The sequence below is a fragment of the Labeo rohita genome, chromosome 8 (assembly GCF_022985175.1).
Source record: "Labeo rohita strain BAU-BD-2019 chromosome 8, IGBB_LRoh.1.0, whole genome shotgun sequence".
In the NCBI taxonomy this organism is placed as follows: Eukaryota; Metazoa; Chordata; class Actinopteri; order Cypriniformes; family Cyprinidae; genus Labeo; species Labeo rohita.
This window is the reverse complement of record NC_066876.1, coordinates 18,057,213-18,074,443: the sequence shown is the minus strand read 5'-3', so window position 1 is coordinate 18,074,443 and position 17,231 is coordinate 18,057,213. Positions and strand designations below refer to the sequence as shown.

The window sequence follows — 17,231 nt, the reverse complement described above, 5'->3', positions numbered from 1 at the left end:
ACAAAGATGCAACGTGGGCAGTGGAATAGGAAAAACATGCAAAAAGATGGGAGCAAACTTCTCTTTTAATTTGAGTTCTGCATTATTATAATGCCATTTCATGCAACAGTCAAACGTGTCCGTGTTTATAAAGAAAAAAAAAATGGAAAAGCAGCGCAATCAAATAAAAAAACCTGTGAAGAACTACTACTGTATGTCTGATATTTTATGTTTGCATCATGATGACAGGCTGAAAGCTGCTGTTCATTGTTTTTACAAAACATTTATAGTTAATAATAGTCTACTGGTCTTATACCTTAAGCCATTTTAAATTTGAATTACTTTGACTTTTAAGATTGTTTTTAAAGCATTTTCCTCGTATTATTTCTTAACATATAATATGTGTAAGATTTTTTTTTGTAGTTTTATTTTATACACCTTTTCTGCAAAAATATTTAACATCATGTTGACAACTCCATGTGTGGTGCACTTGGAATAGAATATTTGTTATAATTATGTTGTAGTTACATTTTCAATTTGACTAGTTAAAAATTATACTATAATATACTAATACTAATATTATGAAAAAAAAAAAAACGAGATTTTAATTTTTTGCCATATTGCTTAACCCTAGTTCACCCATAATTTTATGAAGCTACGAGAATACTTTTTGTGGTACTTTCGTGAATGCGTGGCAGAAACTGACACGTAAGAAAATAAATTGTTCAATAAAGTCATTATCTTTGTTTTGTTTGTGCACAGAAAGTATTCTTGTAGCTTCGTAAAATTACAGTTTGTCAAAATGTCCTTACAACCTTTCTGGGCCTTGAATGTGTCAATTGTGTTGCTGTCTATGCAGGGTCAGAAAGCTCTTGGATTTCATCAAACATATCTTAATTTGTGTTCTAAAGATGAACGAAGGTTATACGGGTTTGGAACGAATTAACGGTGAGTAATAAATGACAGAATTTTCATTTTTGGATGAACAAAGTTATGGCTGCTGAACATTCAGCTTTACCATCACAGGAATACATTTGCAGAAAACTCTAACTTGGCTACTGTCTGAACAAATGGCTTCAGACAGAACTGTAAGCGTAAAGAATTGAATTTGGCAATCTAATCAGATGTGAACAAAGCCTATTAGCATGTATAACATGTTGGTAATGACAAGAAGTCACTGTAAAAAGTATAGGTGTGTCTCTATGTAACAGAAACTATGCAGTGTGAATGCACAAATACATTACCAAAAGTAACTTTCACTTTCACACGAATGTAGCTTCTTTGTGTTGTTTTCAATGCCACACAAGTTAATCTCATAGTTCAGTTGATCAGCGGGTCAAAGTGAGACATCAGAGCAGCTTTAGTGGCTGAGCCCCTCGTCTCATGTTTCCATCTTTCCCACACACACCCCTGAGCTCATGTGAAGCTGCTGTTCTCTGTTATTAACGCCGTGTTAACTCTTTAACTACAGCATCAGACAGAATAATTACAGGCCTAATAAAACACACACTCTATATATATATCCAGAGGGAACACTGTGGGCTTCTGTTGTGTGTCAGTCTGAGTACACGCCAAAATGAACTACATTTGTTCTAGTTTTCAGGAGTAAAGACTCAATTGAGCAGAGCTGATTTAATTTGTGTGCTTATCAAAGCATAAAATGAAATGGAAGATGGAGAATTAAGGGAGTAATGATAAAGAAAGCTGTAAGGCAGGGTTCTGCACTAACACTTTTGTTTAACGACTAAGGTTGATATAGCATAACTTTTTACATTAACATTTACATTTTTATAATTAATTTTATATAAAAACATATTGGTTTTTTTATATAAAAACATCTTTCATTATCCATTAAAAACATTAACAGTTAACAGTTGAAAATGAACATATATGAAGTAACTACCTACAATTTTTGTATGTATGATGTACATGCTGTCATTTTGTCATTTTAAGTCCTAATAGGATGAAGACTGTGCTTATGAATATTAATTATGCTACATGACACACTTAATTGCAGAAAGGATGACATTTGATAAGTGTGCACTAATCAGATGGCAAATTAATGAATCAAATTATTATGAGGGGGGAAGTTCATGAATATTTATTATATGTGACCCTGGACCACGAAACCTTAAGTAGCACGGGTATATTTGTAGCAATAGCCCAAAATACACTGTATGTTTTTTTTATTGATTAATTAATAATAAAAATTATCGATTTTTCTTTTATGCCAAAAATCATTAGGATGTTAAGTAAAGATCATGTTCCATGAAGATATTTTGTAAATTTCCTACCATAAATATATCAAAACTTTATTTTTGATTAGTAATATGCAATGCCAAGAACTTCATTTTGTCAACTTTAAAAGCGATTTTCACAATATTTTGATTTTTTGTACCCTCAGATTCTAGATTTTCTCTTGGTCAAATATTGTCCTATCCTAACAAACCGTAGATCAATGGAAAGCATATTTATTCAGCTTTGATTAAAAAAAAAATGTACACCTTCTGTGGTCCAAGGTCACATATTACTATGTTATTTATTGTATTAGGAACTTCTGCATGATCTAATTATTATTCATGCATCTGTTAATGCTTTTTTTTGTATTTTTAGGTGAACTGTCCCTTTAATTGATGTAGTTTACATGGTCCATTACTTTGTGTGTGTGTGTGTGTGTGTGTGTGTTTTACAGGAATAGCAATGCCTGCCATTGTTCTCCTCTCTGCCTCTTTCCTGAGTACCACCGACACACTTCCTGTGGTTCCTGACCACTAGTTCACAGCAAACAGTGATCATATACTGCCCGTTACATAACACAAAACTACACACACAGAGCTGAGAATGTACATCATTTGTAAGTGTAAAAACACAACATCCGAAATCTCACAACTACTCAAAATCCACATTTATTAAAGCTGAAGTATGGCATTTTTTCAATGCAATGCTTTTTTTCTATCTCAGGTTAATGTGCAGACACAACTACAAGTAAGCCTACAACTAGTCTGTATTGTTTTTTTTCCCCAAAATAATTGTATTCGCTCTCAACTAGCTTAACACAGCAACATTAACCTAAATTTGGGGCAGAGCTTTCGGTTTCTAGGAAGGGAAATTGCTAAGGAAACTTGTTTGACCACAAGCTTTGGCAACATACTAAAACAAGCTAGAAACAAGTTAAAACATGCTAGCTGTGTGCTAAGATGTGTTAGCAATCGAGCAAAATGCAATGTGTGCCATCAACATGCTAGTTATAACAACACTAAGCAGCATGTTATATTTTGTTATATTTTACATTTATGCATTTAACAGACACTTTTATCCAAAAGAGGAACAAAAGTAATTTGTCAAAGAGCTAACAATAATAGTAATATGCAATGAGAGCTTTATTAGATAACTGGCCAGAGAAGAAACTAGGGCTGCCCTCAACTAAAGATTTTCAGGTCGACTAGTAGTCACTCATTTTAAGCATTAGTCGACTATTAGTCGTACGTTTGATAAACCATATAAATCATAATGATGAGCCTTTAATTGCCTACATAGCCTAATAAGCCCTCAAGCACACAGAAAAAAAGCTTGCCACAGCGCACCTGCAGATATAATAATTATGAATGTTTAGGGAAATGCAGCAAGGAGACTGTATTAACGTTTTGTTTTCTGCTTAAGAGATGAAGTTGCCGACACTCACTTGTCATCTCCGCAGTAGTGATGTGCCAGTATGCGTGTTTCATATGGATTACTTAATCTAAAAATATTTGTTTTCCATTTGAATTGGTTCACTTAAAAGTAGACATTTCATTCTCTATAGATATATTTTTCATGTCTGTAAGACAAGTATAGACAGAGTTTCAAAGTTTCACGCTCCAGTTCACAGAGACCGAGACAGCAGAAAGCGCATCATGTTTGCTTTAATTATTTTACAAAAGCGAAATGTTTTGTTGTTATTGTGAGTGCACACAAATAATTGTAGAGTCTTCATAGATTCTAAAGATGAATTACTCTTATCTGTATGACAAAAAATGATGGAGTATTTTAAGAGCAGGTGACTGCACCAACGCTTCCATCTGTCATGGGGTAAGCGCGCCATTGTTCAGCTTCCACACTCTGCACAGACCAATAGCGCACAATTTCTAGGTTACCATTAGATTGAGCGGCCATATAAAGTTGCTACTACTTACATATTTCAGATGAAAAGTCATATTTAAGGTCGATGTATGATAGGTGAATGTTTGGATGTCCTGCGCTGCCTGTACTATATAACCACATAGACCAGCCATTAATGGTCTGTCCATCACGGGCAGCATGACTTTGCCACTTCCTGTGGATTTTTTTTTCTGTGACTAAGCGGCTAATAAAATTTTTGTCGACTAAGCCTCTTCTCGTCAACCAACGGTTGGTCGACTATTAGGGGACAGCCCTACAAGAAACGCCTACCAACATTTTAATACATTTTAACCCAGCAGTTTTTTAAAAATGTTGCCAATAATGGTTAACAACCAACAGAGAACTTTTAGTGGTTTCTTAAACATCAGAAGGATCTGAATGTGGTTTCATAAGTGTCTGACAATGCCTGTTTTGGTTTCTTAGAGGTCTAATGTGGTTTGAAGTTGTGTAATATTGCATGTATTACTTGTATAAAGTTTTCATTGGTCTTTCTGACTTTCTGTCTATCTTAAAGGGATAGTTCACCCAAAATTCACCCGTTTATCTTCAGAACACAAATGAAGATATTTTGATGAAATTCGAGAGCTTTCTGACCCTGCATTGACAGCAACGCAACTGACACATTCAAGGCTCAGAAAGGTAGTAATGAACGACTTTGTTAAAATAGTCCATGTGACGTCAGTGGTTCAACTGTAATGTTATAAAGCTACAAGCATATTTCTTGTGTGTAAAGAAAACAAAAATAACAACTTTATTCAACAATTTCTTCTCCTTTGTGTCAGTCTTCAATGCACGTTCACAAGAGTACCATGACACATGCGTCTGCTTGTTTTCTTTGTGCACAAAAAGTATTCTTGTAGCTTCATAACATTATGGTTGAACCACTGATGTCACATGGACTATTTTACTGATTTCCTTACTACTTTTCTGGGCCTTAAACGTGGTAGTTTTGTTGCTGTCAATACAGGGTCAGAAAAGCTTTTGGATTTCATTAAAAATATCTTAATTTGTGTTCTTTAGATAAACAAAGGTCTTATAGGTTTGGAAGGACATGAGGGTGAGTAATTAATGATTAATGAATAATTAATGAATTTTCATTTTTGGGTGAACTGTCCATTTAAAGTCCATTTAAACATTTATTTTTTAACTTTTTACTATAGCTATTTTCACAATTCCATCTCGGGATGCTAATGGTGAAACAACAACACACTTCAGCTTTAAACACATGCATGTGTGTGTGTGTGTGTGTGTGTGTGTGTGTGTACGCTCTTACCCTGAGTGTGTGTATGACTACATCTTGTGCTTCCAGTTCTCCTTCCAGAATGCTGAGCAGCATCAGAAGTTCAGCTTTACTGAGAGTCTCCACATTCATCCTGCTGCCCTGTAAGACACATATAGATGAATTCAATGTTTGGGCTCTGAAGCAAAAATGCTGATTTACAGGTCTGGTAATATAACTCAGTGTTTTAGCAGATCATGTACTGTATTACTGTGATGAGACCAGTGAAACAGGATCATACCACACACAGATCAATTTCTCTGGCCTAGAAATGCAATAAAGTTCCACACATTTCAGCCAGTGAGTCACTTTTGATCCAAAATGACATTTGTGTGAGTCTGGCATTCATGAACATTAAAACGCACAGTGTTCGGCGTCTCTGCATTGTGGTCTGGTTCTCTGTCAGACCACATAAACACAGGAAGCTATTAGCATATCAGCACAGAGGTCTCCAGTGAACAAGTTTAACTGCTGTACTGTAACGGATTCCCTCAGTCTGGTCACACACACACACACACACACACGCACACATTCAGTTTGTTTGAATGCTCTTGTGAATAATTTCTCTGTTTACTGCAAGTGACACAGACAGATCTGGAGTCGGCTGCAGTGTAATGGACGTTTTTTATTAACCATTGAGGGTTGGCTTGCTGCATCTGGGTTCATATTTCCATTTATGCTGGAGTGTGTGTGAGCAGGACAGAGGAAAACCTGCCAAACACCCGAACACAATCTGCGCGGCCGGTGATTTATGAAATATTTGTGCAAATTATGATCATTCTGTATAATTACTCCCCTAAACCACAGCTGAACGTCATCATTATTATCATGGAGTCACATGACGGCATTGTCCGATTGAATGACTGTTCTAAGGGTGTAGGTTAATTTTCATAACTGCACGGCTAGTTTCGGGTTTGATGACCACATTGCAGCTGCGTATAATTTTGCCACGTCGTTGCCGAACAATATACTTAATTGGTTGCATAATGAAGTAGTTCTACATACTAGAGCATTTTAGATACAAAAAAAATAAGGTGTCATGTGTTAACATTAGATAATGCATTAACTAACATGAATGAAAAATCGACTATACATTTACTGCTTACTCTGCCTGAACTTTGTTTGTTTCCGGTTCATGGGTTAGGGTATGTCAAAAATCTCATGCTCTCCCTCGACTTCAAAATCATCCTATATCGCTGTTTTACCTTTTTTTTTATTAAGGGTGTTTGATCTTCCTTGCATGTTCACTCCGCAAAGACTAGGCCTGTACTTTTGTAGTGATGTAGGATGATTTTGAAGTTGAGGAAGAAAATACGATTGGATCTTTTCGATATACCCTGTCTTGAGCCAGAATAGACAGAGTTTAGGGAGAGCAAGACAAGACGAGCATTTAAGATTAAAAAGTATTTAAACTGTACTTTTTTAATGAAAATAACAGATTGTTTCACTAAATAAGACCCTTCTTTTTTGGCTGGGATTGTTTACAACCACATTTGGGGTCGTTTGAAGCCACATTTAAACTGCATTTTGGAAGTTCAAACTTGGGGCACCATATCAGTTTTCCTCAAAAAAACATAATTTCTTTACGACTGAAGAAAGAAAGACATGAACATCTTGGATGACAAGGGGGTGAGTACATTATATGCGAAACCTTGTTTTGGAAGTGGACTTCTCCTTTAAGATTAATAAATGTTGTAGAAGTATTGTTCATTCTTACTTTATGTTACCTAATGTAGTTAACTAATGTTAACTTATAGACCTTATTGTAAATTGTTACTGATTTTTTAATCACCAGGGCTAAATTTATTTGATCAAAAATACAGTAATATTGTGAAATATTTTTACAATTTAAAGTAACTGTTTTATAAATTTAATTCTGTTTAAAAACAGCACGTATAAGGTCCTTTGATTTCCACAAAACTTGGACGGAATTGCAGAATCCAGTCATAAAAATTGGAAAAAATTGGAAAAAAAAATAAATAAAAAAAGAAAGTGGAATATCACAGAATGTATTATTTACCAGAAAACTGTGAATACATAAAACAGTATGAAATAATAATAATAATAATAATATTAAATTAACTCTTTATAAAGTCAATTAATTAGAGATGCTTCTAATTTCTTTCTTTCTTTTTTTTTTTGCTGTTTTTGCCTTTATTATTATAGGACAGACAGAATTTGGGAAAAAATTAAAACTGAATTTGGGAAAAAATAAAATGGATTTCATAGGACCCTACATTTATTTGTAAAACATTTTTTTCTCAACACTACAATTGTCTTTACTCTTTATTGTCATTTTTGATCAATTTAATTCATCCTTGATCTTTTTTTAAAAAAAAAATCATACTGAATCTAAACTTTTAAATGGATGTGTATATAAAATAAAGTAGAATATGATTAAGGAGGGATTGCTTACTGTGTGCTTAAATCATCTATTTTATTTTATTTATCACAGAGCTTTAAAATCTACCATAAGAACTGTAGATAAAGGCATTTTTCTCAGTAAAGGTGGTTTTCCTAGGTGGATTTTCCCTAAGACAATCTAATGAGATCATTTCCTGATATGATTTAGTTAGGTCACATGTCAGTGTGTTACTAGGATGACAAGTATGCTATTTTTTTTTCCCTTCTGTTGAACAGAAAGTTACACAGCTTGACCAGACTTAATATAATCCCAGGGCAATGATGTCATGCACACATTACTAACACACTGCGGTTGGAGCCTGTTTGTAGAGCCAGAATGCGTGTGTCTGTGTGTGTTAAAACTGGCACTAAACCTGTGTGTTAAGTATGTGATCCAACCGGAGTGTGTTTATGTACCTGCTTACACACTGATTTGATAGGATATGCTGAATATTTGCGTTAACCCGTGGATACAGAAGCAGTTGTTTGCTTGTATGTTTATTTTTATGACATCATTGTGTGACGCTGTTATAAATTGCTCTAGTATTTATACTGTGACCACTAGTTACCAAACGCAAATGAATACACAAACACATACACACACAGCCTGAAACCTCATATTTTCAGCTTCATCTATTCAGTTTGTGCGTATGGAGTCGGTTAACCGATTATTTACATCCACTCAATCTATATAGGAAACAGAATGCATTATTATTCCCGTAAGAATCTTCATCCTGCTGCATCCGGTAAAATCACTATCCGTGCAGATCACAAGTGCATCCTTCCTGCCTTCATTTCCTCTCAAGAGGACCAATAAAAGCAACACACACTTATATTATTTGTGTGAGAGTTTGACAAACACAGGTATGACAACAGAGAAATGAAACACTGAAGCTAACAAGCTTCAAATTTTAAAAGTACTTTAATTAAAAAATGGTTCTATCACTATGTGGATTAGGAAATACTGTCTATCTTCATTTTATGTTTTATCAAAATGCCAAATCTGCTGACCAAAGGGTGTCACGGTCAGTCTTGCTTATTAAAAACAATTATATAACAGGTCAGGATTGGAAACAGAGGCCACTTGCATGCTAAACAAAACCTGTACCAACAGGCTACCATTTTTTTGTTAAAAAAATATTTTTGAACAACTGTGTTGTTTTTTCTTTGGTTATGTCTTATCTCAACTAGCCAGGACTCCCACTGGTGCCCACTCAAAATTTAAAAAAAGAGCGTGACGCCCCTGACTGTGGCTGTAATGTGTAGGTCAGAGGGGGAAAATCTGGTTTTCTGCTTAATGAATCTGTCTAAAGAAACCTCCTACACCAGGCTGTAAATAACAATTACACAAATACCACATTTGACCAAGACCTGCATTCCAGAAAAAGGAAACATAACTTTAAACTACACGCAGCAATCAAAAAGAGGACAGACGACTCATTTCACTGAATCTTCACTGAAGCAGCCAAGACCTGACAGGCTGAAAGCAGACTGAAATTTAAGCCATTACTTTAGTCACAAGAACCGGATCAGACTGAGGTGTGAACAAATCATTTAGAGCGAAATTTGAAGAAAACCGGCACACAACAACGATGAGCCACAGACTGACCTTGATTCAGTTACACGTTAAGTACACTGATCCTGATGATGTGAAATCAGTAACAGCTGCGGTGAAAAACAAGGCTATTTAACAGTATAATGTTCTATTATTTTATATAATAAAGTGAATAATAAGGCTGTGAGCAAGCGAAACTGTGACAGAAAGAGAAATTTCTAGTGAAAGAGTTACTGGCTCTGCTGCCAATTTGATGCTCCCAAAAAACAAAGGCACACCATGATATTTGAAGACAATAAATCTCTTGTATCACTGCAACGTTCAGATACAAATGAATCTCATATCATTTAGAAGATGATTCAACCCAAAAATTAAAACCGTGTTAGAATTTTTTCATATTGTTTTCTTCCTCTATTCCATGCGAACAGGGATGTAACGATATTATCAATATCACGGTATCGTGATAGCAAAACTGTCTCACATGAATGTGGTCACATGACAATATAAAACGATATAGGTCTTTCCGGGAAAAAAGTGTAGATTTTTAAATTATTCTAACATAAAAAGTCTTTACATTTGTGTTTTGGGCCACTATGCTTTGGCACAGTTTCTGTCAAATGAAGTAAAACTGAAAGCACAATATGGCTTAATCCCTTCATCAAGCCTGTTTTCGCTGCGGGTTTCAAAGCGAAGTGATCCAATATTTTCCGCGTCTTAGAGCGGCACCGTTCACAGTGAAGGCAGTGAACTCGTTTATTGCATGTGCTGTGAGGTTAACGTGCGTTTGGGAACGCAATGGCCACCAGTTATGCTTTATTTTCGTGGCAGATTATCATGGCATTTTGTTAGATTTGTAGTGAGACGCGTTTTTGTAAGCCTGTTTTCACTGAAGCTGGAGTTTTCTGTCAAAATAAAAGCTCTACTGCCGCTTCCATCAAAATAAAAGCTTAAAAGTGCAGTATGAATTGCTGACAGCTAGTAGGGCCCAATGAAATCCGTTTTATTTTTTCCTAAATTCCGTTTTATTTTTTTCCAAATACCATTTTTCCGTTTTAATTTTTCTTGGATTCTGTTTTTTCCTGTTTTAATTTTTCTCAACTCCTTTTTAATGGTTAAATTAAATTTTATTAATCAAAGAGCATGTCTAATTAATTAAAATCATGAAACATACAATTTCACATCAATTTAATAAAGGTTTAACAAAAATGACATGTTTAGGGCTCTATGAAATGTTTTATTTTTTTCTCACCATATATTTTATTGTTATCAAATTCTGTGCTTTAGCATGTCTAATTATTTGAGTGCATAGTTAATTTATTCAAATTTATTCTTAAAATAGCCTTATGAAAGTTTTTTTTTACCCTCAGAAATTCTGTGTTGTGTATTTAAAATGTTATCAAATGAAGGCATAAAACATTAATTTCATTTCTCTTTTAATTATTGAAAATAATTGTTTTTTGGCAAACAAAGGGGAATTTACTATTAAAATTAAAACATGGAAGAAATGTTGAGTGATTATACCCTAAAAAATAATTTCTGTTTCATTTTAGTAGTAGTAGTAATAGTAGTAATATATATCTGGCACAATGTATTCAAGTTAAACCAGACTTTTATTTTGATGGGTTGCCGTGTCTACCTTTACATTTCTGTGTGTATACAATACAACGCTAGTTTTCCTAAAATGGAACGGTCAAATGCTCATGAAGTGACTCTCAGCAGATATTGTTCATGTATTTATGTCCTCATTTAGTATGATGACAGACACTGAAATCACTGTGAACAGTATGCACACTTCAGTGTGTGTAGTAAACAAAACCGCTCATCTGCTCCATTCATTAAAACAGAGACACGCAGAACATGCAGGATTCACATTTAATTGGTATTTTTGTTGCGTAATATTTACAGATGCTAGTCCATGTTGCGGTTTGATTTAAGTGTAATGACCTACTTTTGATTAATTAATTCAAAATTCCATGACATTCCGCATTATTCAGTAAATTCCATTTTTATGACTGGATTCCGTCTGCGTTTTCTTAGGAACATGCGTAGGAGCTCTTAAGTTTGAACTCTCAGAGTGCATTAGATAAAAGAATTAAACGCTTAAATGTACAAAATTTTATTTTTTTTTCCAAATCACCATTTGTCTTTTTTTTAAAATATAGCAATAAATATTGAATTGTGGTTTTCATATCGCAATATTATTGTGAGATTTTGATATTGTGACATCCCTAAATAAACATGGTCACATTTATCATTCCTCAGTAAAAATTTGTGTTTGAAATCTATTCACATCAATAGGAATTTTGAGTAAGGTGAAAAATTCCCCTGCATTGATTTCAGAAAGGGTCCATTGAGAATTGCCTTTTTGCTAATGTGATCACACCTTAAAAGTTTAATTAAGGATACGTAAGTACATAAAAGTGACCAGTTTTACTTTGCGTACAAAAAGTATTCTCATCGTATCATAAAATTCGGATTGAACCACTGATGGCAGATGGACTATTTTGACGATGTCTTTCATACTTTTCTGGGTTTTGACAGTGGTATTTACCTGTCAGTCAATGTGACAGTCACAAACCTCCCAGTTTTCATCCAAAATATCTTACATTGAGTTCCAAAGACAAATGAAGCTTTTACGGGTTTGGAACGACATGGTGGTAAGTGATCAATGACAAAATATTCATTTTGGGGTGGAGTAACCCTTTAATTTTATGACCTTACAAGAATGCTTTTCAAGCACAAAGAAAACAAATACTGAACCACCGATGTCACATGGACTATTTTAACAATGTCCTTACTACCTTTTTGAGCCTTGAATGTAGTAGTTGCATTGCTGTCTATGCAGGCTCAGAAATCTGTCAGATTTCATCAGAAATATCTTAATTTGTGTTCCGAAGATGACCAAAGGTCTTACGAGTTTGGAATGACATGAGGGTGAGTAATTAATGACAGAATTTTCATTTTTTGTTGAACCATCCCTTTAAGGCACCTTCTTATGTAAGAACAGACATTTTCTCTTCTCGCATCTCACTGAAAACTCACTAAACCTCAGACTTAACCCACAGCTGCTAAGGGCAATCCTTAAAAGAAACATCAGACCACACCGTAATGTCAGCTTGCTTAATGAATCATTAGCTGTAATGAGAGAGCGGGACGTGTCAGATGGGTGTGTGGTTCACGGCCCCGCTCTGATGCTGTAAGATGCTGTAACCCCACATTAAACCTGTACAAGCCCAATAAAACCATTATCTGGCAAAAAAAACACAATCTCCACACAGCCACAGAGAGTGTGAGAGCGGGAAAAAAGAGAAACACTATATGGATTACAGAGACCAAAAGGAATTCCAGGAATTCACACCCCACACACACATTAATCAAATATTAACAGAAAGAGACTCCAGACAAGACTTTAATGCATACTAATTCATCCTGACTATATTAACAGCTGATCCAGCATCTGCTTCTCCCTGTCTCTGACACATCTTATTAACGACTTGCAACTTCAAGATTCTGAAGCAGTATTTAGATCACAGGTCAAAATAACACCATGCAGAATGATTCCACAATGGGAGCTATTGTATAACACTTGCATAAACACAGAATGCATTTGGCATATTACAGTAAACCTAACCCATTAACCCAGCTCAAATGAGGTCAATATACTGTTTCCTAAACCCTAAACTCAACCCTTTCCCCAGGCTAAAGAGTCAGGCTGGACTGAAGCACCTTATTTTTTTATTTTTTTTACTGAGCATAGCTTCCTAATTGCTACATATTTGCGGTTCTGAACTAAATTTGTATAGAGCGAGGCTCAAACAAACCACCAAGAGGTAAGTAAGGTGAAAAACCATAGCTTCAGACTTCTGCTGTGTCATTTACATTATTGCTTGAGAGATTATTCCAGCTTTTTCTCATTTGCCACGATGTTTGTTATTCAGAGCACTTTACTTACAGCTACTGAAGACCAAAATCCTTAATCCAGGACATTATATAAACCACAATCTTAAATTGAAGGAAACCTGGCCATTTACTGCACACATTAGACCTACAGGAGAATCTCCAAAACAAAGCGAGCTCTACTTTGGTGTAATTACGTCCTGACCCGAGAGAATGTCTTCAACCCAGCTCTCAAGTGACTGATTCCGACATGCCAGTCAAAACAGAGCATTTCACCGCATACAGGCTAGACCACATTTTTGCTCTTCACCCACTGACAAACACTCATGCCTGCTCTTTAAAAATCACTGTTTGATTCAAGTAGACTCACATAATCAACCAAGCAATTACATTCAGATTAAAATTTTAACAAGCGTGTCCAAATCTCTGGCAAATGTATTTGATAGCTACAAGAATCCATTACGAACATCCTATATAAAAGTGCACACAGATACTTAAGCACTGGGACAAAAAATGCTACAAAATATGAACAGAATAAAGTTAAGGATCAAGGGTAAACACTCACATACAAAAATAATATCAAATATTTATTATACAGTTGAAGTCAAAAGTTTACATACACCTTGCAGAATCAGCAAAATGTTAATAATTTTATCAAAGTAAGAGGGATCATACAAAATGCATGTTTTTTTTTTATTTAGTACTGACCTGAATAAGATATTTCACATAAAAGATGTTTACATATAGTCCACAAGAGAAAATAATAGGTACATTTATTCAAAAGTTCAAAAGTTTACTTGCACTTGATTCTTAATGATGTGTTGTTGCCTGAATGATCCACAGCTTTTTTTTGTTTTGTTTAGTGATAGTTGTTCATGAGTCCCTTGTTTGACCGGAACAGTTAAACTGCCTGCTGTTGTTCAGAAAAGTCCCACAACTCCCAAAAATTCTTTGGTTTTTCAGCATTTTTGTGTTTTTGAACCCTTTCCAACAATGACTGTATGATTTTGAGATCCATCTTTTCACACTGAGGACAACTAGGCAACTCATAAGCAACTATTACAGAAGGTTCGAAATGCTCGCTGATGCTCCAGAAGGCAAAACAATGCATTAAAGGAGAAGTCCACTTCCAGAGCAACCATTTACAGATAATGTACTCACCACCTTGTCATCCAAGATGTTCATGTCATTCTTTGTTCAGTCGTACAGAAATTACGTTTTTTTGAGGAAAACATTTCAGGATTTTTCTCCATATAGTGGACTGATATGGTGCCCCAATTTTGAACTTCTAAAATTTTTAAATGCGGCTTCAAACGATCCCAAATGCTGTTGTAAAGGGAAGAAGGGTCTTATGTAGCAAAACGATCGGTTGTTTTCATAAAAATAATATAATTTATATACTTTTTAATGTCAAACGCTCATCTTGTCTTGCTCTCCCTGAGCGCTGTGTATTCTGGCTCAAGACAGTTAGGGTATGTCGAAAAACTCTGATCGTATTTTCTCCCTTAACTTCAAAATCATCCTATATCGCTGTTTTACCTTTTTTGTTAAGGGTGTTTGATCTTCTTTGCATGTTCATTTTGCAAAGACTTCTGCAGTGATGTAGGATGATTTTGAAATGATTTTTGAAGTTGAGGGAGAAAATACGATCAGAGTTTTTTGACATACCCTAACTGTCTTAAGCCAGAGTACACAGAGTTTAGGGAGAGCAAGACAAGACGAGCATTTGAGATTAAAAAGTATTTAAATTGTATTATGTTAATGAAAATAACCAATCGTTTTGCTAGATAAGACCCTTCTTCCTCAGTTGGGATCGTTTGAAGCCGCATATAAACTGCATTTTGGAAGTTCAAATTCGGGGCACCGTATCAGTCCATTATATGGAGAAAAATCCTGAAATGTTTTCCTCAAAAAACACAATTTCTTAGACATGAACATCTTGGATGACAAGGGGGTGAGTACATTATCTGTAAATTGTTGTTCTGGAAGTGGACTGGATTTGAAGATCAGGGTAAATTGTTCGCTTATGGGAAACATGTAAGTATCTTCTGTAGCTTCTGAAGGGCAGTTCTAAATGAAAAAAACATGATATTTAGGCAAAATAAGAAAAATGTACACATCCTCATTCTGTTCACAAGTTTACACCCCTGGCTCTTAATGCGTCATTTTTCCTTCTGAGGCATCATGGGTCATTTCTATAAATTCAACTATTATTTTCTCTTGTGAACTATATGTAATCGTCTTTTATGTAAAATATATCTTATTCAGGTCAGTACTAAATAAAAAATAACATGCATTTTGTATGATCCCTCTTATTTTGGTCAAATAATTAACACTTTAATGATTCTAAAAGGGAGTGTAAACTTTTGACTTCAACTGCACATATTAACAAATCTAATGTTTTAAATATTTCAAATTTTGTATTTATTCTGTAGCATTTTTTTCTGGTGTTGCTAGCATCAATGATTACTTAAATGAGTGAAATTATATAAAAATCATCAACTGTTTCTTCACAATTGTTAAAAATCATAATTGTGACATGGGAAAAGTTAAAACAACTGCTTAAACTTGTGAAAAAAAAAAAATATATATATATATATATATAATCACTAGATACTGTGTGATCTGGGTGAATTCACAGAAGGTGAAATAAAGGAAAAGGCTAAGGATTGGTACTATGTAGAGATACTATGTTCTATATTCACAAATTTAAAAATATTTTCATAAATATCTGGCGGTGTCGACTAGAAGTAGATACAAATATGTCAAATAACCCATATACTGTGTCTGTTTTTTTTTAAATATAAACATCTAACTGTTTTTCTTAAGTTAATACTGTATTTTAATTCAGACAGGATCTGAGGAAGCAGGTACAATAATGTCATTTTGAGAAAATGGAGAGAAAAACAAATGAAATGATCATTAGAATATTCTTAACATAAGTATATAATCTCTTATTCATTTCGAAGTGGAAATGTTGTTTTACGACCTAATGGCAGGTGAAGTTTTGTTTCATGTTTCAAGAATCAGTGCATGGTTAATCTTTTATAAGCTGCGTGATTAGCAATAAGAGCCATAAAATCAAGCTCTGTTCAGCAAAAAGCACTGATGTGGATATCAGATTTCCCATTGGACACAAAGCTTTCCTTTCAGTGTTTAAAAAATCACCCTGAACATATGGACCATTTCACATACTGCTAAACAAGCAATCAGTGCACTTCTCAGATATGTGAAGGGCCAACGATCAGGTATCTGACATCAGCCCGGAGCAAATAAAAACATGGACAAACTGTGTTATATAGCTTTTAATGGATTTAGTATAAATATCATACAACTAATTATTTTGTTATATCTAAATCCCTAAAAAACAAGTCTACTAAGACTGTATCAAGTGCATGGGTATAAAAGAACACCGTGTGGCTAAGAAATCAATGTTTATCATCTAACACCGATGTGCACATGTCATAATAATAGCGAGATAATGTACTGGAAATGTATCCTGGGATCTGAGATCCACTCTTCCACACCAGCCCGCTCTCCAGATCACATTCACGCCCTCTATCCGTCCCCAAAATAAATCATAAACAATGAAATATTAATTTTTATTACCTTCATATGTGTTTTTCTTCGCTCATCAGTCCTCGCGGTCCCAATTATCCCAGTTTGCGGAGTTATTTCTCACTTTCGCTGCTGGCCGTGCTACTGTCCCGGCCGAAAATGTGGATTGCTGCCACTGACAGATCGTTTAGCCAATAGGCGGAAACCACTAGCCAGAATAGTCCCTTTGGATTGGATGTTGTGCTTTGAGGGGAGGAGCTTACCAAGCGTCGGTTCAGTGTCTTTGTCTACGGTTGTTTGTTTTACATGCAGTTTATTGTAGTGATTTGAGCACGTTACTGTCTAAATGTCAGTGCCTCTTTATAAAGATACACTTGATTTTATTTTTGCAACGATTTATGA

At 34.9% G+C, this 17,231-nt stretch overlaps 1 protein-coding gene across 2 annotated transcripts in view; it reads right to left on the bottom strand.

Moving 5' to 3' along the window:
• Positions 1 to 17,001, bottom strand: part of cttnbp2nlb (CTTNBP2 N-terminal like b) — a 31,076-nt gene extending 14,075 nt beyond the window's left edge. The window contains exons 1-2 of one of the 2 annotated variants that reach the window (XR_007828256.1): positions 16,881 to 16,995; positions 5,411 to 5,518 (exon numbers count right to left, since the gene is read on the bottom strand). Coding sequence is in view for 1 of the 2 variants with exons in the window: in XM_051117045.1 (XP_050973002.1) it covers positions 5,411 to 5,518; positions 16,881 to 16,886 (114 nt within the window). In the remaining variant the exon portion in view is untranslated. Of the gene's footprint in view, positions 1 to 5,410; positions 5,519 to 16,880 lie in introns of both variants that reach the window. The other variant, XM_051117045.1, reaches the window with a different exon arrangement.
• Between the last annotated feature and the right edge of the window lie 230 nt (positions 17,002 to 17,231).